We start from the raw sequence: 23,027 nt of genomic DNA, 5'->3' as shown, positions 1-23,027 counted from the left end.
ATGTTAAACTCTTTCTGCCTGAGGGTTGACTTCCATTTTGAAGAAGTTGCGGGGGGGGGGCTGCATTTTAGTGGTGGAGGTTGCAAAAGGGGCAGACCAGAATATCAAAAATACCAGCATAGTTTAGCTTAAAGCTTTTACTCCCATTAACTAAGCCTTAGGAGAAGCAGTTCAACCTTTTAGAACGGGGGGAAATGGCACAAAAAGTGAGAAACCACCAAATGAGCAGTGGATGGGGGGGGAAAGGGGGGCACCTGGGGAAGCCATGGAGGGCTGCATGGGGACCCCAGGTGAGCTGAACTTCACCCCAACCTGAGTTTATGTACCTATGCGCTAAAACAACCCTAATCCCTTGTCCATTTCATTTGCTTTTTGCAATCTTTAAATTGCAAGGACATCATGCTATAAGTTGCATCAGGAATCTAAATAAAAGTTTTAAGACACTGCGCTGTAAAATTAGAATGTAGTACTCCATTAATTATGTTCCAAAACAGATAACTGATATATTATGTAATCTGTATATGGAAAAAAGGCACAGGGAAAGAAAAATGTTTTACATGGCAAGTACAGACCAAAGTGGATGTATTCTAGTTGCCGTCAAGTTGGTTTTGGCATATATCATGGCTGTCTGTTCAGTGCATGTGAGAGGCTTGGAAAACAATCCCAGACATGGCAATTACTTAATGTTTCTAAAATCTGAAGAACATCCATTTCAACTATCAACTTGGAAAAATAATGAATTTTCAAATGAAGTGATGTGTTGGTCCAACCAAGCATACTTTCCATTTCCTCAGCTACTCCAATAACAACTATGGTGCATATTCTGAGGTGTCTGACATGTACTTTTTTGACCCAGCCTAGCAGCAGGATGAATCCGTTGCCTTCCTCTTGTTTGCTGCTTTTCTGTGATCTCAGAAATCTGATTGGGTTTTCCCCCTTCCTTTAAAAAGTCATTGAAACTTTAAAAACATTGGCATTAAAGCTAGGCAAACATATTTTTAGTGGATAGTTCAGCGTTCATGGTGCTGTTTTTAAAGTCTGGCTTCCCAGCTCACCTATTTGGTTGGCTTATAAGTTAATTAGATGGAAAGTTTTCCTTTAGCCAAAGTACAATCCACTGTATTATAAATGTCTTTGAAAGGGATTAGGGAAAGGATCTTATTTACCTGCAAATGGGGTTGTTCAACAGAGGCCTGTGTGCATTCACACACATGACAGCTGAGTCAGAGCCAAAAAACTCTGGGAAGCCTTCACTAAAGGGATTCTTCAGCCCCTCCCTTCTTCTGGCAGCTGTCTGAGCTCAGGGACTGAAAATAGTTGACTTTGTTGTGGGACTGTAACTCCTATCAGCATCGTCAATGGTGAGGGATGATGGGGACTGAAATCCAAAAACAAATGGAGGACCACATGTTCCACAACCCTGCCCCAGATAATCAACCCTTCTTTGTTCGCCCTAATTTTTCAATTGGAGTTACCCAATTCAAGCTCCCATGACAGCCACCAACCTTTCTTTCCACTCCCCACTGGTGCCACTGAACTCTCATAAATCGTAAAGACTTCATACTATAAGTTGCGTTAAGAATTTGATGCACAGAACTTTTCCTAGATCCTAACGAGAAAGTATTACACATAGTCTCAATATGCTTTCTCCTTGTCTCCTGGAACTAGCAAAAGATTTAGATTGACTTTTTTTTAGACAGGTTGTACTGAGAGCATCCAGGTTCAATAGCCAAAATGTATCAAAACCTAATCAGTGAAATTAACAAAATGGCTGGTAGCTCAATACTAGTATAGATTTATCTCAACTGCAGCTGGAGAGGGAAAGGGATAAATAGAGGTTACAGCAATACCCAGTTTCTGCAGCCTGTCCTGAGACCCCCAACCCCATATTTTCCTCTGCTCTCCAACTGCTAGGATCATCTGAAAAGGAGGTAAGAAACGGGACAGGGACAGAAGATCTTGAAAAAAGTTTTTATTGCTAGGGTGCTGAGGTGTAGAACACTTCAATTATTCTTCCTGTGTTGAAAGAAGAATTTCACCAGTTCCCCAGTGGTTCCGGGGTGGGGCAGTCTATACGTTTGGGAAGCACCTCCTCCTGGTTGGCAAACAGGGCTACAGCAAGAAGCTAGATATTTCCCCTCAAGTCCTTAGAAGGCTGACTGAGCCACACATGTTTTCTTGGATGTCGCTTTTTTAAACTCTTTTTTTGCCAGAGCTTTGCTGAACAAAATTAAAGTCCATCTGGAAACTAAGGTGAGAAGGCGCTTTCTGTACAAGAAAACTAACCATACATCTGTATACTACTCATATAGTATATTTTTCTTCATCCTTTGTGAAGAAGAAAAAAAGAAGGGTTTATGAAATCACTCAAATATTCAATGTGATGATTTCTAACCTCAAAATGAGAATTGCTCAGCAGCTTGTATGGGACTAACTTCAGAAAAAAAGTGATTCGTGGGTACAGAAGAATCCTCCAAGGACTGTACCTTACAGTTGCCAAATTATTGCATGCTGCATTTCCGTAGAACTAGGTTTCTGTCCCTAATACTAACAGATCTCTACTGGACTTCAAGGCAAATCCTTGCAGAACTGGAACTTGCCAGTTGAGTCCCAGAGGCATACAATAGAAGTCCTCATCCTGGAGCAACAGTAGTGTTGCCAGAATTCAGATCTCTGTGGCATCTCTTGATCCCTCAAAAACAGTCTCCAAAAAGGATTCCAAAACAGAAGATTCCAGTTGTCTCTCTTCATCCCCAAGTGACTTTATATAAACTTGTAGAGTTTATGGGGATCCTTGTCCTGCAAGAGGCGAATCTTTTCCCACCTTGACAATATTGTCACTTGTCTAATTCAGGGAAGGAGGGAGATATTCACACCTCACTTGCCTGTCTCAGAGACCACTGCTCCACTTTTAATACAGCTGAAAGTTCTCTTCCTCTGATGCAGACATGATAAATGCTAGACTCATCAAAATTATATTGTTGATGGCAACATCCAGCATTAGGACACTGCCCAGGTCTTAGGGCCCATGGGGAGTTTATAATACCAGCTATTATAACCGCTTAGATATGATGGTGTTCTGATGAGAGTGATTGGTTTGGATTCCACATGATTGTTTTCAGAGGTTTTTTTCTGCCTTTCAGCTTGGAATTTCAGAGCAAACATGCTTACAGAGTTAGGTAATGCAGGATATTTGGGTATCATTATGTGGTTGTCTCTTCCCAACCAGATTCAGCATAGGGATATCCATAAGAAAGCCACAGAGTGACCTCTTTAGGGTTGATTACAATTTTTGCAAAATATCCTGATTCAGGAGCCAGGATTGTCTGGCATATCCAAGAAAGCATCAGCTAGCTGGCCTTGAAGGATACCAGGTTAATGCTCTGGGCTTTTCAGGACAATAGCGAGGAACTAATACTTCCCACCTATTTGGGAAACAGAACTGCAATGCCTAGATTCACTTTAGAAGTAAGAAATATTTCATTCTCCAAAAGTCTGCAAGGTTATCATCAAAAAGGTGATGCATTTTACTACCCTTCCAGGCATGCTGTGCAGTAAGATGGCACTTACTTCAGTAGACTGGCTTAACGTATATTTATTTATTTATTGCATTTATATACTGCCCCATAGCCGAAAGTCTCTGGGTGGTTTACAAAAGTTAAAAACAGTAAACATTAAAAACAAATATACAAAGTTTAAAAAAAATAAAAAGCATAAAAACAACAGTATCCTTGTGAAAACAGCTATTCTGGGGTCAGTTAGAAACAAACAAACTCAGACTATGTTGTTAACTGCCTGGGAGAAGAGAAAAGTCTTAACCTGGCGCCAAAAAGATAACAATGTTGGCGCCAGGCGAGCCTCATCGGAGAGTTCATTCCATAATTGGGGGGGGGCACCACTGAAAAGGCCCTCTCCCTTGTTGCCATCTTCTGAGCGTCCCTCAGAGGAGGCAGTCAGAGGAGGACGTTAGATGTAGAGCACAGTTGGTTCATGTCGGGAGAGGCATTCCATTAGGTATATGCCTTCAATTAGATCCTTTGTTCACATGTTCACAGAGGCATTCAAGAGACAGATGGACAACCATCTGTCAGGGATGTTTAGGGTGGATTCCTGTATTGAGCAGGGGGTTGGACTCGATGGCCTTGTAGGACCCTTCCAACTCTGCTATTCTATGATTCTATGTATTAAAATAAGTAGCGTAAAGCTTCACCTGCACACACACACACACACCAACTCCAGAACACACAGTTCCTTGGCACATGCTCGCACACCCCCTATTTGCAAAAGCTACCTGCTTCAGCTATTCCTGCTCAAGATCCATAAGGTGATTATCCATTCAGTGGAGATTGATGTTATAGGTAAAGTGTACTAAATTAATAAATTTAATAAGTATAAGCTCAGTACAGATACCTCAAAGTGCTAGATGTTAGCGTTTGCTGCCAATCTGATATTCAACAGGGAAAGAGTTGATTGATTGATTGATTGATTGATTGATTGATTTCTTTGAAGTATTTTTATGATGCTCCTCAGCCAAAAAGTCTCCCAGAAAGGTTTGCATAGGACAGGACAGTTCTCCTCCACATATGCTGCCCTTAATTCCAATATTACCTTGTTCTATAGGCCTGGGGAGATGGTTTTGCCTTCTTTGTGCCTGAATCCCTCTTTCGAAGGAGAAAGAATGGCACTATGTAGATGTTATAAGAATCCTTGCTTGTTGGGGATAAGGGATTTTCTTCCAGGCTCCGGCGTTGGTCTCGACACTTCTGGGAGGCCCCTCCCTTTGGTGCCATGTGTTGCTGGAGCCCTCTTTGCCAACCAGGAGGACACACTTCCCAGACTTACAGGCTGTCCCACCCTGAAACCCCCTGAGATGGGAAATATACATTAAGTTAGCATTTCCTTATCTGCAATGATAAGGAAAGCTCAACCTGATAGAAATCTCCTTTCTATACAAATCTTAAAAGCACAGAAGCCTTCCCATTTCTGGCAGCAACATTCAAACATCATTTGGAGCAATTATAAGAAATGCTCAGTACCACAGCTGAGTTTGTTTGTGTGCCAAATTGAAACATATGTTTTGTATTACTGGAAATCTTCACTCCTGTCTTGTCAAATGTAGACTGAAGATATTTCCTGGTCAACTCCCGAAGGTACATTCAGTGCTGAATGATAGCTTTCCGCCATGGATATGAAAGTCTTTCCATTCCTGCCAGGAAATCCTAACATGTTTTATCCAGGACTGCTAAGAACTACAGTGGCCCACAGCATCTGTATTTAGGTCTCTGTTGAAAAAGGCCTCTTGAATATATATTTGGCCTTTTTATTGAAAAATCGATTCCTTTGGCGATAGGAAAGCTAGCAACTTCACATTGCCAACGCCTTCCAGAATAGTCAGTGCCGTAAAGATTAATTGTGTTTTGTAGTTCTTTATAGCTTATTTAGGGTTGGCCGCTATCCCTCAGCTGAAGACCACCCTTTCCTCCATGCCAGGTCCTTGTGCAGCCACCGTTCCAGGCTGGAATGAGGTGTGCTTTGAGACTACCAATGGAGAACCTAGGAAATCAGTGTGTGTAGCCATGGGTCCCCATCCTCTGTTTGCCCTTTCCTTTCTTTGCCAGATCATTTGCTGACCATTGAGGTTACTCAGTGATGAATTTACTTTTAGATAGTTATATATCTCAGGCCATTATTCAGGTCTACAATTGAATCTTCTGAGAAAATCCTTCTCAATTACTGCTTCCTAATTTTTTCTTCCCCACCCCCTCTCCCCAGAGATACTTAAATGCTGCCTCAGCAAAATAGCTTGCATGTCAACAGCTCTTTCTCATTAAGTAGCTCACTCCAAACACACTCAAGTCACCTTTAAAACTTTTAAAGAGCCGTCCATGGGGTAAAAAGCAGTCTAGGCATTTGAACAGTATGGAAAGATTCAATGGAAGATTCTGATAAACAGAGAACTCAAGAAACAATCCAGTACATGCACATCTCTAGATTATGGTCTAAATATGCTGATTTACATAATCACAATTTGAATGTATCATATAACTTAAGTTATATAACCCATGGCAAAGTTATTATTATTTAATATTCTTTATTACATTTCTGTGCTGCTCCATAGCTGAAGCTCTCTGGGGATTTTACATAAGATTAAAACAATTAAAAACAATATACAAAATTTAAAACCACAAAAACATACAACATTCACAGAAACATATATCTAAAAACAATTATAAACAACTTTATAAATGACTATAAGAACAGTTGACATGTTTTAATGAAACTTGAGTGGGAATTGCCATCAAGTGGAACAAATTGGGTTTTCCAAGGAAAGTACTAAAAATAATCCTATATGTTAAAACACCATCCTCCATCTTTCACTCTAGCAAGGTACTATTGTCAGACCCTAGTATCTGCCTTTTAAAGTAAGAAAAAAATATCACCACTCTGTTCAGCATGAGATCTATTACTTCTATTCATATGGATTGCAGCAGCAAGATTCTTACTTTACTTTTTGATCTGGAATTTTAGAGACCAGTAACACATTTTTATGTTGTATTATGTCTCCAAGCCACAATAAAAAAGGGGGACATGTGGTAGCCATTTCTGTATTCCAGATGTAGATGAAATCTTACAAAAAAATGGTCTCCAGTGCATTTCAAAGAGATATCCTGATCCTTTCTCACTACATTTTAACCTTTCCCACCTTTGATCTACGTAAAATTTTGTAATCTAGGTTCTCTGAATACTTCAGAAGCTTTCTTTTCAGTTCAAATCATACTTATTAAGATATTTAGAAATGAAAGCCTTTGATCACTTCAGTCTCCCATTTCTTTATATGACCAAATTGTAATCCAAGGTGAAAGTAATAGAACACTCTAATAATGCAGGCTCTTTTCACTTCCTTTTGATTAATCTCAGGATTAACAACCAAATAGTAATATAGCACTTGGATGTTTTTGCACTGAATGTGATACTCTGTTATGCTTTCCTTGAAATAGATTAAAATCTCTGACTGTAATTAGAGTTTAATGCAAAAAAGTTGATTTTTAAAAATGGATTCTACACTCTCTCTTTTTCCCTTTATTTATTTATTTATTTATTTACTAAAATTGCCTTTAGAAAACAAAATCATTGACTTTGCATGACTGGGCATTTTGTGAAGGATTGTCTGTGGAAATAATGTATACACTGTTTTTGTACTGAAGAACTTGCAGATGTAATCAGGGGATGATGTGCATCATACACTGCTTTTCAAGAACAAAGGCATTTGATTGATTGTTAAACCAGTACAGAATTGTAAAAAAGACTAGAACAAACTCCTATGAAATGAGTTAAGATACTTTTCTGTGCCAGCACTATTGGCACCCACTGAACTCAGTATGAATCTTATTTTTATAACTGTCTTTCTTCAAGTGGCCCTGTGCAATCCCAGCTGTGGGCCCCCTCATCAGTCTTCAGAGTCTATTAGATAATCTCATTTTAACTGGGAACATCCTCACACACCTCTCTCACCTTGGAACCCTGTAAGTTTGTTTCAATCAGGTGTGCTTAAAATCCACAGAAATTCAGTTGAAATTATGCAACTGTGATTTGCTAGGTAGTTTCCATAGTTAAAAACATCATATTGAAAATATTTATTTATTATTTATTTATTTATTACATTTTTATACCACCCAATAGCCGAAGCTCTCTGGGAGGTTCAATATATATATATATATTTTAAAAATATGTTGAAGAAAGGGTAACAACTTTTTGAGATTGCATAATATATACCAAATGAATACTCACCTAAAACATTCTAGCTGAAGTCACTCCATATTTGTGACGCTCGCCTCTCTCTCCTACTCCTTGTATTATATTTTTTAAACCATGTTGGGGCTTTTTCCACAGTATAGTATAGTAGCAGCAGCATTTGTGTGTACTGTGCTACTTCAATTTATGGAGTAGAACTGGTTCCCATGGGAGCAAGAAGTTAAGGTGACACTTGAGCCTTGTGCCTGATCAATATTGGACTAATAATTTAACGGGAATGCCAGCAGGAATTGGGATGGCCATCAATGTGTTTGATTTCCACAAAGGGATGTGTAGGTCCTCCTATCATTTCTCTTTAGCCACAGAGCCAGAAACACACAGCCAACATTGTGCAAAGGGTTTAGAACAAACCTGAATCTGCTAACCTTGCCTGCATTAATGTGCCATAGCAGAGTTGAAGCAACAGTGTGGCAGGATGGCACCCTTGGTCTGGTGCAGCTTAACTGTACTACCATGAACTACTTTGAAACATTCCAAATCCGGCTGCAAAAAACTTATGTAATAAAATGTGTTAGGTTGCTAATCTTATGTTCTTGGGGGCTAAAATTTCATTAGACCTATATTGCACAAATTTTGTATCTGATAGTATTGGCATATCCACACATTTTTGTCCTATTTCTATTCCTTTATGGACAGACTGCTCTTTTTATTTTTAATAGACTAAGTATCCTGAAGTTGTAGTACTTCCTGAAGGATTGTCTGGAGATTACATGATCTTAAGAAGCACTCAGCTTCCTGGGTAAGACAACTTTATGATGCATATTAATACACTGAGAAGCTGTCATAAAGGAGAAATAAGTAAATTCGTCCAATAAAGGACCAATAAGTGAAATTACAGTGAAACTGATGTGAACTAGATGGATAAGAGATAGAAGATATTTTAACAGCACAATTTTGATTTGTTGTCTTTGAATACCACTGGCTGACAATTCATTTCTGAGCACAATTCAAAGGGCTGGTTTGTCCTTATCTAACTCCACGCGACCACTTGGATCCAATTCCATCCCCTCCTGTCTCCTCTTTGCCTTCTACCCCACTCTTCTATCTTCTCTCCACTACATAATCAGTCTCTCACCTGCTTCAGCTACTATCCTAATTTGTTCAAAGATGCCACCGTCTTCCCTGTTCTTCAAAAAACATACTTTGACTTGCTCTTCCTCTCCAGTCACCACTCATCTTCCATCACAACTTAACTCCTAAAATGTGCTGCTCATTTCCAATTTTCCTCCAGTTCCACTCTTGATCTGGCCCAATCTGGTTTAAACCCCCCTGTGCTCCACTGAGACTGCCCTCACAAAAATCACTGACCTTACTGAAAAATCCAGTGGTCTCTGTTCAGTCCTTTCTTGTTAAACTCTCCACTGCCTTTGATACACTTAATCACTTTCTCTACTTGATTCTGTTTGTGTCCCTAGGTCTCTGTGATTCCATGCTCAAACAGATCTCTTCCAGTCTAATCCTTTTTTCATTGTTTTGAAAGGGGAGAAGCTCTTCCTCTGCTTTCTCTGTCTACACACTGCCCTTGGCTGACATCATTAAAGCCATAGCTTTCAGTACCACCTATATGCAGATTACTCCCAGCTCTACCTACCTCTCTACCCCAGAACTGTCCCCTCTCACCACTATGCTCCTCTGGGAATAGTGACCTGTTTTACCCCAACACTGACAGCTAGCTGTAAGGCCATTAGACTAGTGGTGATGGGAGAGAGGCCTTTTCAGTAGTGGCTCCCCAGCTAAAAGTTTTGACCGAATTATGCTGCTTAGGTTTATTTGCAGTGTTTTAAATGTTTTATTTAATATTGTTAACATCCAGTTGCTTTGAATTGTCAGGAAGCTTTTAGTAGAAAAGTGACACAAATATTGCAAACACGTCTGTCAGACACTAGCTTTCTGCTAAGCATTTTTGCTCTAATGTTTAAATATCACTGCTGGAGAAAGAGAAAAGAAGTGGAGCTATAATTTAGTGAGCTTTGATACATGTGTGACTGAAAGAGCCACTACTTTTTAGTAAAGTCTGCAATATGCTGAACCCTACATGCGCCAGTTTTCCAGGCCCTTTTCTCCTGACAATAGCACCAAGAATGCCCTGAAACTTGGAACAACTTGAGAATGTTTTCAGGCACAGACTTAGGAAGGGTGTTTGCATGAGATGCTCTGGCGCAAGCCCTTAGGTCAACTAATAGGACTCTGGCTTACAGCCAGAGGGGGGTACCAGAATCTAGGTTAAAATCAGCAGCTCTGGCCCACTTGCCTCCTGCAGCATTCTGCATCAGATCTCTGACTTTTAGTACTCTTTGCTTTTATAGATTTGAGTTAATGATTGTTTGGAAGATAAATGTAGATAAAGAAGGAAAAGTTACACCAGCCTTGGATCTCCTGAGCAAAATACCAAACTCAGGTATAATTTACACACTGTTTTATATATCTTTACCTTGTCACAAACATTTTATTCAACTTTGTCTTAGCTGTGATAGTCTTCTCACCGTGTAATTAATAATAATTAATAATAATAATAATAAATTTCCTGCAATATCACCCCACAATCATCAAAACAAAGAATAATTTGTGGGACGATATTACGGGAAATGTATTGTTAGCTACACTTAGGCACAGCTACACATTACGTGCAAATAGATCTAACAAAGCCAGAACGGGCTTATTTTATAGGCTATGGATTTTATATGGGTAACTGTATCCTTTGCCTGCTGGGAGAAAAGCAGTTTGGGAAAAACTTTATTGATTGCAAAAGCCATGAAGCCCCTTCCTCCTATTCCTCTGATCAGATGTGAAGCCTCCTGAGGATGCTTTTAGTTTAACAAAGCCCCAACAGGCTTTGTTTATAACATGTAATTTGTTCTATCATAGTTCAGCTATATTGGCATTTGAAAATACCATACAAACCTTAAGTATCTGGTGCCCCTACTTTCAGAAAAAGGAGTTCATTTTTAAATTAAGACTGAGAAACATAACCACTTCTACAGAAGTTAAGCGCGTTTTCTTCTCACCATCCCCTTTTTCTCAATTACAAGCTGATTTTAAACACACAGGAATGCTTCAGAAGTTAAGTATACCTACCTTCAAGTAGGCATACTGGGGAAATATAAATGTGCATAACGTTAATTGCCCATCATGGGCGGCTGCTTAGTAAACACTGCAAACTTTCTTGTCTTAGTTAACAGGGAGGTTGGAAATAGGTCACAATCAAACATATTGCTAGTGTAAGACAAAATGTTTTCTTCCTGAATATACTGAAATAGCATTGGACTCATTAGCAGCAAGAATTTAAGATTGCAAGGATAGAATATTTGTATTTGAAGTAAATCTGTTCTAACGCTATGTATGTTTGTTTTTCTCTTCTTACAGTTATGGAGGCTGACAAATTTGCATCAGATTCTTCACACTGCTTCAGAAGCTTACTGCATGTGCTTGGGATACAAGCCTCCATTGAAACACTCATAACTTCACTTTGCAAAGACAAACGAGTACCAGTAGATTAAGTTATACATCTATCATTTTATTGAATATAAACATTAAGTTATTTTCCATTTAGAAACCATACCCATAAAACATGCTATCTGTACAATTATGGCACAAATATATAAATTGTCATGACAAATAAATACAGCCATTTAAATACAAAATGCTAAATAATAAGATACATTGAGTGAATTTCATTAAAAAAAATAACTTTCTGAATCAAAGTGGTTTCCCCCTGTTCCATACCATTTCCTAGAACCTCTTCAGATCAACCCGATAAATTCAAGTCTATAAAAAGTGGCCGTTTCACTTCACAGCTGTATGTGTAACAGTGATTTTTAGACAATGATACTGAAGTTTAATGAAATCAAGCTTAAGATACAAAAGAAACTCCATACAGTAGCACAACTACTACTTCTTCTTCTTCTTCCAATCAGTGACTGAAGGCAAAACCGGGTTTTTCATACCTCTCTCATAAATTGTAAGTGTGAAATTAAAAGTTACAGTGGATCAAAGCATAAGCTATAATTTACAAAATGCAAGGTGTTGTGTTTTTTTAGCTCCAGTAAATATAGAATATAGGGGGGGAAACAACAACCCCTAAAGGGCATTGACCCAGTCTGCATGATCGTAACAAACCACCATGGTTTAAACAAGTGCTGGGCACGGTTTGGCAGTAGCATATTGCGTCCGCCCAAACCCAGGCAACATCGATATTTAGAGGGTTAAATAACTCTCAAATAACCCATCGACTATTGACATAAGCCACAGCTGGGCAGTGATTATGCAAATCTCACACAACTCACAAGAAGCCACTGTAGCTTGTTTAAACCAGAGTGGCTTGTTTTGATCGTGCAAACGAGCCCACTGTGGTGTGTTTTTTTTCAGGTTTAGATCTGTTAGGTCAGCTTTTAATGCAACTCTAGTACATAAGTAGGTACATCAAAGTTCTTACTGCTCTTTTAAAGTGCTGCAATAATCTTCATAAAAAGCAAACTTCATAGCTGTTTTTCAAAGACAGACATCCACTCTTCAAGCCCAAAATAAAGAGAGCACCTTAAGCAGCATTTCAGCTGCCTTTCTAGACGTGATAAATGTAGAATTTGACCTTCTTATTAGCTAGTTTCCATCTGCAAAATGCAAAGTCAAATGACATTGTTGCACAGCTATTTGTTCCACTTCCTTGTTTTGTTTATTGCTTCGGCAGCTACGAGTCTGGCAGTCTTTCTTGCAGAAGTGTTACAACCTAAGATACAGTCTTATTTGAGTTAAACATTACTCCTTAGCACCACAGCAACTTTCACAGCTAACAAATTTAAGAACTCCGGTGGCTTTACTAGATTCAATCCAATTCAAACCTTTTTCCAAATATATGCCCTAACCTGCATTTGGATGACTCGAGAAATACAGCATCTATATAACCAGATCGTATAATTTAGCTGGATAGATATCACAAGACAAGAGTTTTTAGAATTAAGGAATCACTAAGGATGCTCACAAAATTAAGGATTCTGTTTGTAGTATTCATGAGAAATATGAAAGTGAAAAAAGATTTTAAAGATGACCATTACTTTTAATATTATTTTAGCAGTGTAATTGGTATGGCAAGGCAAGAGAGTGTCCATGGAGATTCTTATGGAAATATCTTTCAGAAAAGATAAATAAATCTGGCCACTGGTGAAACAAATAAGTCAACTAGAACATAAGATGCCACTAAATATCCTGAAATACAGATCGTAGGTTAGAACCAGTGTATGCAATCTCCACTTCCACAATGGGGTTTTCCTAGCTGCTTCTCCCCACTGCACCTGCACAAAGCCGTTCCTGAGATTCGAAGGACCCTCTGGAACAGCAGGGGATGGGGGAACAGGCAGAAGTTGGGAAGGCTGCCTTGAGGACAAGAAGTGCCATTCTGCTTGTGCACAAGATACCGCTGGGTTCAAGCCAATAATTCTAAAGGACTGAAGCAGCGTTAATCTGGGTTTTTTCACAGCTCAGGAAAGAGGCCCTCACCCACTTACACAGTAAGGTTTACACTTTCTTCCAATAGACAACCCATATGAAAGTTTCTCCTTTTCTATAATAAGCCTGTAAGTCACAACTTGCATTCTGACAGTTCTGAATTCAGATGCTCACTCAAATAGCCAGCATATCGACACCACCAACACCATCACAAGTCAACCCTACAGCCATTGTTCAACACAGTGGGAAAGGCTGAGCCCTATACTCTGCCAAAGCTAAAGCATATTATTTTCCTATTTCTGTAGGCAATGTATGTCAGTGGGTTGTAACAAATCATGCCCAGGCACTTCTAGAGAAAATGCCCCTTTGGTGAGGAACCACTGAGCTTGTAAGCCCTTGAAAAGTGAGCTAGTTGGGGTTTTTTTATGTCTAAAGCAAAATACAAACAGAAAAAGAAAACCTACCACTCAGGAAAAATTAAAGCCAGTATTTTTAACTCCACAAGTTGTTTCCCCACTAAAGCCTCAAAATGGCTTGATGTACTAGAAGATATCAGAGTATCAATGAGGCACATGTATACCTATTTTATTTGGAATTAAGAATTACTGGGAAAAGTTTAGTATAATTTTACTTGTATGGATTGTTGGAAAGGGCTCATTTGCGATTAAATTATTCAGCAGAACTGTAAAAAGCTCCTTTATTATTTTCTTAAAGGAAGAGCTACTTTGTTTTTAAGGAAGGACTAGTTTGTTTCGATAGTTTTACTCTTAAGTAATTAAAGCAAAGCTGTTTCTCTCTATATCCTTAAATAAGATATGCTTTTTTGCATTTATTTAAACCACTTAAGAACAGCTGTTGCAATATCACTTTTGGAAACAAAGTGTAGGATGTTCTCACAAGACTATGAAAAGCATATTCCTGTTCATATGCAAGCTGCAACCTAGGCAGCACTGTATGTCCGCTACCCAGCTCCAGACTTAAATGTGAAATAGTCCACTTTTACCATTTGTTTTGAGCAAGTGCTACTCAGCAATTCACATATTATTCAGTTATATCTGCACAACACATGGGAATGCTGTTTCCGTGAACTGAAGAATTAAGTTCAAGAAATTATGTTCTATGCTTCATAAAGTAGTCATAGTTAACTGCTTTCACAGCAACCAATTTACTAATGGTGGTAAGGGTATGTACATGTCTGTTTTACAGTAAACTCATTCCTTCAAGGCGGTCTGAGTGGTATTCTGTGTTTCTGAAAGGCGTAATAAATTTAAAGCACAACTGAAAATAGAAAACCAACATAACTTAATTCTTCCCCTTTTCTATGTTTCATAAATATCTAGCCAGTTACATTTTATGGAGAACTAGTGTGCAGTCTTCATTCTCTTTCAGGAGATTTGACATCACTGAGTCGTCTTTGGCCTGTGTGTTCTTCAAATAGTAGTTTACTACCTTCCCATCAAGTTTGTACTGATGGTGAATACTTTCATATGGCTTAAGGTCTAGGTCCAAGACGGAGACTGAAAAGGTGAATCTTGATTTGGAGGTTAGAACCACTGGCCTCTGCTCAGAACTGCAATTTGAATAAGAACATCGTTTATTATTCCCTGCCTCCAGGAAAAAAAAACTTTGATGGACTTTTAGTACATGAAAAGTCTACCCATTAGCTAATCATAACAAACTAGAGCTGATGTTGCATTTTTCAAGTAGCTGTGGTCTTAAGTAAAATACAGCCTTTCCAGTCCAAAATGTGGTGCAAAAAGAATTTAGTTGATCATGCTGATCATTTTCCTACAAGTTTCCACTTGAGTTTATGCCAAGCCTCCCTAAATTATTATACCACCAGTACTGCTATGTGAATGAACTACACTGAGAAGTTAGCCATCTGTTTATCTTAAAGTTACTTAAAATAACTTAATTCTATCACTTAAACAGAGAAATACAGAAAGTTACCATCATTCCCCTTAGCCAAGGCACTTAGATCCTAAACCTGATCTAGTCAGAAGTTAATATAGCAACAAGTAGTGCCAGTATCATACCACCTTTATACAAATCTATGGTGCGACCACACTTAGAATACTGTGTACAGTTCTGGTCACCACACCTAAAAAAAAGATATTATAGAGCTGGGAAAAGTGCAGAAAAGGGCAACTAAAATGATTAAAGGGCTGGAGCATTTCCCATATGAGGGAAGGTTACAACAGCTGGGATTGTTTAGCTTGAAAAAAAGGAGGCTAACGGGAGACATGATAGAGGTGTACAAAATTATGCATAGTGTGGAGAATGTGGACAGGGAGACATTTTTCTCCCTCTCTCAAAATACTAGAACCTGGGATCATCCCATAAAGCTGATTGGTGGGAGATTCAGGACAAATAAAAGGAAGTTCTTCTTCATGCAACGCAGAGTTAAAGCATGGAATTCAGTACCACAAGATGTAGTGATGGCTACCAATTTGGATGGCTTTAAAAGTGGGTTGGATAAATTCCTGGAGAAGCCAATCAATGGCTACTAGCCCTGATGATTATGTGCTACCTCCGGTATCCGAGGCAGTAAGCCTGTGTGCACCTCTAAGAAATAGGCAAATTATGTTGCCTTTTTATCTAAAGATTAAGGTTTAAGGGTCTAGATAATATTACCATTCATCCTGTTGACAAGGTGAAAGAGCAATCATGATGGAACAGTCCTTCGCTGTCATTGCAACTCTATACTGCTGAACCTGTAACAAAACCAAGATCGGACTCATTTAACAGGCAGTTACATAAGGATGTAAAGGTGTCTCAGGCAGTTCACAAATGCAAGCCAGGCTCTTATTTTTGTCATGCAAAAATTGCTCCTATGTAAGGGATCATGTGAAGAAACCATCATATAAGCTAAATAATGTGCTCCTATATAAAGGTATACATGGAAAGGTTTAGCAACCATTTCCACAGTTGTAACAGAATTTTTGCTGCCTATATGGTATCAACAATGGCTGCTGGTCCCTGTGGACTGTATGCATATATAATCTGGTTGGCAAGATAGCTCCTTTTCATGTATTAAACATGTAAAGGAGTCTCCCACAATTAAGGGGAAGCAGATCTGTGCTGCTGGTGTGCCACACATCTTTCCCAACCGGAACTCTTAAATCCAAGCATTAAAGCATGCAAGACTGGACAGGGGAAGCTCAAATGCATAGGCTTCTATGTGAACTAGAATCTCTGCAGTTTGGGTTCCAGCTCACAGGTGTCAGAGAGCTCTACAGTACAGAATTACTCTGCTCAGACGTCCACACTCACTGGGTTGTGTCCAACGGTGTCATTCTGCTGGCAGAAGCAGTTCTGTCAGCAGAACCATGAGCAGGCATTGTATTTGCCTGCCAGCCTCCCTCTCCCCTGTTTCTTGCAATAGGATAATTGGAGGCTGGAACCCGGTGTTGTCTTTTCCTGTTTCCTATAGGCCTGAGGCATATTGCCACCGGAAGTGAGCTGCCACCCCCGCTCCCAACACCCTGTTTCCTTTACTTCATGCACCCAGCCACTTGCTGCCTTTGGAACTAGATGGCTCTTCAGCAAGACCTTAATTATTTCCAAAAAGCATATATATAGATTCTATGTTATAAGAAACTTTAGGTCCATTATCAAAAAAGTGTACCTTTGTCAATGCATATGCTACTGTTCCATCATCTTCACTTGAGAGATCAAGCAGCTTCTCATAGAATGATGCATTATAAGGCCCATCTATCTGTAACATATTCCTAAGGAAAAGCAAAATATATATTTAGAGAATAGATCAAGTAATATCCAGAACCTCAGAAGTGCAAGTTACACTACACTTGTATATCATTAAACAATTGTGTTGCTGTCATCCCCCAAATTCTGCGACCATTTCTTTACTACACATCTGGTTGCTTAAGGAACATTTATTTCTACATTTGAGGCTATTGTACCCTCTAGTGACCACTGCCTAAAATGACAAGATGCAACAGAAGAAATAATACTGCAAAACAAGTAATCTCCAACATAAAATTCTAGCCTTTGGTATTTGGAATCTCAAGGAGACTTTGCAATAACACCTCATAGTGTAGAGTGCTCCTGTTCAGGTTACTAACTCATGATACTCTGTTTCCTTGCTCTTTATCAGTTTCCCCAGCCCTCAACCCAACAGTCTGTCAGCATTTCATGGTCACGGAGTATGCTCAATCCTCACTGGCCTGTTTTGTGGGTCTTCCTTCCCATTAGGATTTTTTTTCTGAAGGTTTTTTTTTTTTTTGTACGTCTACAATCTTGGGATGCCCCCAAGCATGCCAATATCAGCCTCTTTTATGTGGATGGTGTGGTTTGATGACATAAGGAATCATATACCCACCAAAGTTCTGAAGATGAACACTGGAAGTTTCTCAGTATAGTCTGATAATTCATTGATCTTAATGAAAGAATGTTCTTCACAATCCAGATCTACTGCTATCATGTACTATTCATACCCAGAAAAAGCATTACATAAATCCTAAACAGTATTATTCTGCTTTTGCTCTTTGTTAAAGTAATTTGAAGGAAACGAATCAGTCAACATTTTCTTCAACAATGCAAAAAAAACCTACCTTTTCTTTTTCATTCCTAATGTGAGATACAATTTCAAAACTTTGCAATCATTCCCTTACTAAAGGAAATTCTGTCTCACATAATAATAAAGTATTGCTCACTGGCTATTATTTTAAGACTATTACTTGGAAACAACAGATTGAAAGCTGCATAAGTATGAAATAGAAACATAAAATCTGTGCCCAAGGATATTTCAGTCTCCGGCATATGAGGAACAAAAGGCAGAAGCAATATTGTCTGCCTTAACATACCTGCCACAGAGAAAGAATGGAAGATGTATGAAAGAAATGAATGAAAACCTACTAGAATGGGACTTGGTAGCAGGTTCTGAATAGAAAAGAATATTTCTACTGCATAGTTAACATCAATTCATAAAATGCAGTGATTACTAGCATAAATAGTTTAGAAGTCTTAGACTTTGGAAGGATGGATTTATCAAAGGCTATGAACAGTAAGAGCCTGGTTGAACTGTTTCTGTCCAAAAAGCTGTTTTCTGGTAGGAGCTACCAGCTTCTCATTTTCTCTTAGTATCTATTGATAGAGGCCCGTAGATCCTGGTTACTATGGCGAAAGTCTGGGTTGCTTCATTATTTGCTAATACTGGCATCGTGGCATTGGGGTTAGTGAAAAGTGGGTAACTTCCACAGTTCTGGGTAGAGGGTATACTCCCTTCACTTGAACCATGACGACAAGCCAAGGCCTATTACATTATCACCAAGATTGTACACAAGATGACATAACAATGTTTTCTAACATGGGTAGGGAGGTCTTATGGACAAATAAATATGTAGCATCTTCCCAGTTTGACTAGTTCACTTCTATAGCAAAGTAGTGGGAGACGACAAGCCCTGCCCTCCAGTCTCACAGTAGATAAATCTTTGGGGAATATATCATCTGAACAGGTCTAAGTTTTGAAAAACCTAATGGTGCAATCTTAGGCATATTTAAACAGAAAACATCCTACAAGCCCCAACATGCCCCAGCTAAAATGGCTGGGTGGGCCTTGCTGGAAGTTGTAGGACATTTTCTGCACCCTTAATCTTTAGCAGCAACGTTCCACGTTACTCAGTTGAGCCTCACTATTTTTATCAATTCCGTCTTGCCGAGCTGAAAACAAACACCACAATGCCTCACCTCTCTTTGGGAAACTCTTCCAAGTACTGCTCTACTCTGTTGTACAAGGGATAAACACCCTCAATATCCAGCATATCCAGCATCTGAGCTTGAAGTGTTTTGTAGAGGAGACATCCCCTTGGCAGGCCAGAGATCTCCATTTTATTTTTACCTAAAAGTAAAGCATGCTTTCAAAATTGCTTTGAAAAAACATATACAAATCTCTCTGTTCACAAGTAGCAGAGGGAAAACACTAGAGCAAGGGAAGAATTAACCACAGTGAAGATTCAAATCCCCAATTACACAACCATGCATTTCAAAACTCTCCCTAAAGGAAGCAAAGGGGCATTGCAATTCAATGCTCTGTTCTAGTTTGAAACTTTCCAAAGGAACAAAGAGCAACATTTGAGCTTTTACTGCTCCCCATATTAAAAGAAGATCTATAGACATTATCCTAATCCAAATAGCACATTTTAAAATGTCAAGGCCTAAAATTGTACAGTATTTGTAGAAGTCAATCCTAAGAAAGGATTTTAGCAGATTTCAGAAGTAATTTTTTTCTAAGGCTATTTTGGAGACAGAGTAATAGGGAAATGGGGCTGTTTGTTTTAACTGATTTTCAATCATACATCTTTGCAAACTTCTGTTTTGTATAAAAGTACATTTTACATGGTGGCGATTTGATAATAGTACTTTATTCCATTAACTGTAGTTCTGAAAACAAAATCATGAGTCTGGAAAAACTAAGAGTGCGAGATTTGCATCCCTGGAGAAGAGGAATGTCTAAAACTACTTTTACATTTTCTACACTGGCATGTATATTAACCTCTTTTAATAGTCTACATGTCAAGTCAATTTTGTTTATACCATAAATATACGTATTTATTAGAATCAGCATAATGAAACATTTTAATTATCTGAGTTGGCAGCAAGAAAAAACTAAGAGGTAAAACTAGCAATATTCAGTACTGAAACACTTATTTCTCACCCTGAAAAATTGCAAGCTGATGTGTGTGTACCTATTCTGTATGCCCAAGCCCTGTCTTCACACTCTGCTCCACAAGCTTAAATTCATAAAAAGCTGGTCAGCATGCTTTTGCTCCTCCCTAACCCTTCATGCAGCACACCTACAATCTTTGTACATTGGTTTGAAAGTTGTAACAGGCCCTACACACATACAGCCTCCGCACATGGCCAAGATCTATGGCTGCCCCAGAGTTCCTGATCATAGGTACAGCTGTATGTGCACAGGGACTGTTCACCATTTCTGCCTAATGCCAGACAATACAATCCCCCTCCACATGTTCAGACTACAACTACACTTGGGCATAATGCTAAGTTATGATTTAGCATTATATGAACAAGCCTCAGGATCATTAACTTCCCACTCCCCTCTCCTCATTCAGTAAAACCATAAAGAGGAAACTAGATGCTTTCACTTCCATTTTTACCTAAATGCTAATTAGCATTATATATGAACATGAACAAACCAGGGTTAGTCTTAACTATGGTTACACAAGCAACCTTCAAATCTAGGTTGATAAAGTTGACTTTTTTCCAAATAAACCTTAGTTAAGTGAATCAGAAAACTAAAACATCTAAGTAGACAGTGAATTGTTGGGAAGCAAAGAGACTAGGATGAGGCAGAGATGGCATTCAGTCCAATGCTAACAGCTAGCAACATATATCCAGTTATTCCATTTTTAGGTATGCAGTTAAAAGCCAGAAAAAACTTACCATTTCTTACTAGCTCTTTACTGAAAGCACTAGCTTCACAGTAACTCCTTCCTTGTGAGGAGGGAACTGTCTTCATATCACCTGCTTTGCAGATATCTGTGCTACTCAATAGAGTCATTGTTATTACATGAATCAATTCTTTCAGAATAGTCCTTGTACAATGGGGCCCACTGACCAGGCCGTTTGAAGGAAAGAAGAAAGGCTTCAGATGGCGAGCAAGTTCATTCAAATCAGAGAGAGAGTCCTCATTATCTTTACAACCATAAATTAGTTCACCATTCTGTAAGATGAAGGAAAAAGAATACCTACAGCACTATATTTAAAATATTTCATTTTAGTACATTTTGTACACTTGCATGTCTTGGGGTGGAATGGTTTGAAAGGTGGATTTTAATGTTGGAAACTCGGGATCAAATTCTGCACTGAGTAATACTGGGCAAGTCACACTCCGCTTAACCTGTTTCATAGGCTAAACTGTCACAGCAGTTCCAGGTCTGGGAACACTGGTAGGCAAACAGCTGAACAGAGGTAGGAGAAGAGTTTGATTTGGAAGGGGAAAGAAGCAGATGGGGAGGGTGCCTTGCTCTGCTCACCACTTCCTCTTTTCTCCTCCAGCCACAGCAAACCCATCTGGAAAACCCATCCAAATCACAGCACGTGCCACTTTTTAACTGTTCATCAGTAACCTGGTTTTTCAGACCTAGGTCTATTGCCACCCTCAGTTCCAGCCTGAATTCCCTGAGAGGACATGATCCAAACACAGCCAGATGATACATAGTTAAAAACAAGGGGCTTGTTTCACAGCTACATGGGATACTACTGATTATAACTCATGCAGGAGAAGCTTAGCTTCTGTTACATACAAAAAAAGTTATTTATACCAAACATTACATTAGAAACAATGAACTTCTTAAATAAATGCACTACAGCTACTGACATCAGTGAATTGGTTTTTCCAATAATATTTAGGTAAGCTAGCTTTTCCTCTTGTGTTTTGATTTTATTCAGTATTATTTGACAAGTCAGTAAAAGGCATGTGATTAAATTTATAGTTCAAAACAATTTAAAGCTATACTAAACTTACAGGCTTCCAACTGAACACGTTAACAGCTTACAAATGAAAAAGTGACGTCAAAAATAAACAAAGGCATTCAGGAGAAGAAAGCAGGCTCATCCCACAATTGCACTATGCAGATGCAGAATGTGCATTCTGCACCCTTTTTTAAAAAAAGGACATTTCAATCGTGTGTTTGCAAAAATCAACAGTCATAAAAGTGTGCAGTGACTGATGATATCTCCGTATTTGGGGAGTGGGGGCTAAGAAGTATTTCTATTGATCAATAGAGGCTTTATTAACGTGCATAGCTGTTCCTGCAGATAGCCCTTCCAATGATTAGCAAAACCATAATAAGTTATGCAAAACATGCAAAGTTGCATGATTTATACAGGTTCTAGAATTAAGGTCAGTATGATGCAAAATAACTCATTTTCCTCTCTTCCAGCACAATGGTACAGAGATTGGAAGCTTCATATCCATTTTAGATTAGCTACAGTTTAGCATCTTGCCTAAACCATAAAGGGGTTAATCTTAACTGTGGTTAGTAGGCATAAACCATCTTCATAAACCAAAATTAAAAGCTGGCTTGTCCCAACCAAGTACAGTTAAGATTATCCATAGTTTGTCCAGGTTTGGGACAATACAACAACCTGTGGTGAATCAAAAATGGAAGCAAAATCTTCTAAACATCTTGCAACTATGCCAGACCAGGTGGGAGCCAGATACTCACTGTGGCTCATTCCTATAACACTACACTATGGTTTAATATTATGTCTAAGCCAGCCTAATTTCTCCCCAATTAGATCCATCATTAGTTTTTCACACTTCTATTCAAATGTACAGACCCACATTTGCACTTATTCCATAGGATCATTTTTCTTGTTTATCTCTACAAATTTGCCCTCTTTTGATTTCACATCAAGGTCTTTAATAACAACCCTGTATAGATGACATACTAAGCCATGATGGTTAAGCCTTTTGAGCTAAACATTATGGTTTACTGTGTCCTATGAACCATGACTTCACGTGTCATATGAACCGTTCCTAACCATGGTGGCTATATAACCATGGTTTAAACATACTCACTAACAATTTGCTGCAAAAGGGTTAGTGGCCTAAATATGGCTTATTTATTTATTTATTTGTTACATTTCTATACCGCCCAATAGCCAGAGCTCTCTGGGCGGTTCACAAAAATTAAAAACATTCAAAGTATAAAACAACAGTATAAAACCGTAACAGCTTAGCCTGTTATCTGAACAGGCCCACTGAATTATCTTCTGGGAGTGAAATG

General features: G+C 38.8%; 2 protein-coding genes across 2 annotated transcripts in view; one reads left to right on the top strand and one right to left on the bottom strand.

Annotated features, from left to right (window-relative positions):
- The window catches only part of CENPP (centromere protein P), a 187,669-nt gene extending 176,216 nt beyond the window's left edge, over positions 1-11,453 (top strand). Inside the window, exons 6-8 of the mRNA XM_063121196.1 lie at positions 8,472-8,551; positions 10,119-10,210; positions 11,176-11,453. Of these exons, the coding sequence (XP_062977266.1) occupies positions 8,472-8,551; positions 10,119-10,210; positions 11,176-11,309 (306 nt within the window). The 3' untranslated portion in view covers positions 11,310-11,453. The remainder of the gene's footprint in view (positions 1-8,471; positions 8,552-10,118; positions 10,211-11,175) is intronic.
- The window catches only part of IPPK (inositol-pentakisphosphate 2-kinase), a 39,995-nt gene continuing 28,273 nt past the window's right edge, over positions 11,306-23,027 (bottom strand). Inside the window, exons 9-13 of the mRNA XM_063121189.1 lie at positions 20,677-20,956; positions 18,961-19,111; positions 16,880-16,982; positions 15,886-15,965; positions 11,306-14,821 (exon numbers count right to left, since the gene is read on the bottom strand). Of these exons, the coding sequence (XP_062977259.1) occupies positions 14,596-14,821; positions 15,886-15,965; positions 16,880-16,982; positions 18,961-19,111; positions 20,677-20,956 (840 nt within the window). The 3' untranslated portion in view covers positions 11,306-14,595. The remainder of the gene's footprint in view (positions 14,822-15,885; positions 15,966-16,879; positions 16,983-18,960; positions 19,112-20,676; positions 20,957-23,027) is intronic.

The sequence above is a fragment of the Elgaria multicarinata genome, chromosome 3 (assembly GCF_023053635.1).
Source record: "Elgaria multicarinata webbii isolate HBS135686 ecotype San Diego chromosome 3, rElgMul1.1.pri, whole genome shotgun sequence".
NCBI classification, from domain to species: Eukaryota; Metazoa; Chordata; class Lepidosauria; order Squamata; family Anguidae; genus Elgaria; species Elgaria multicarinata.
Note: the sequence above shows the minus strand (reverse complement) of the source record. Positions and strands in the feature narration are given on the sequence as shown.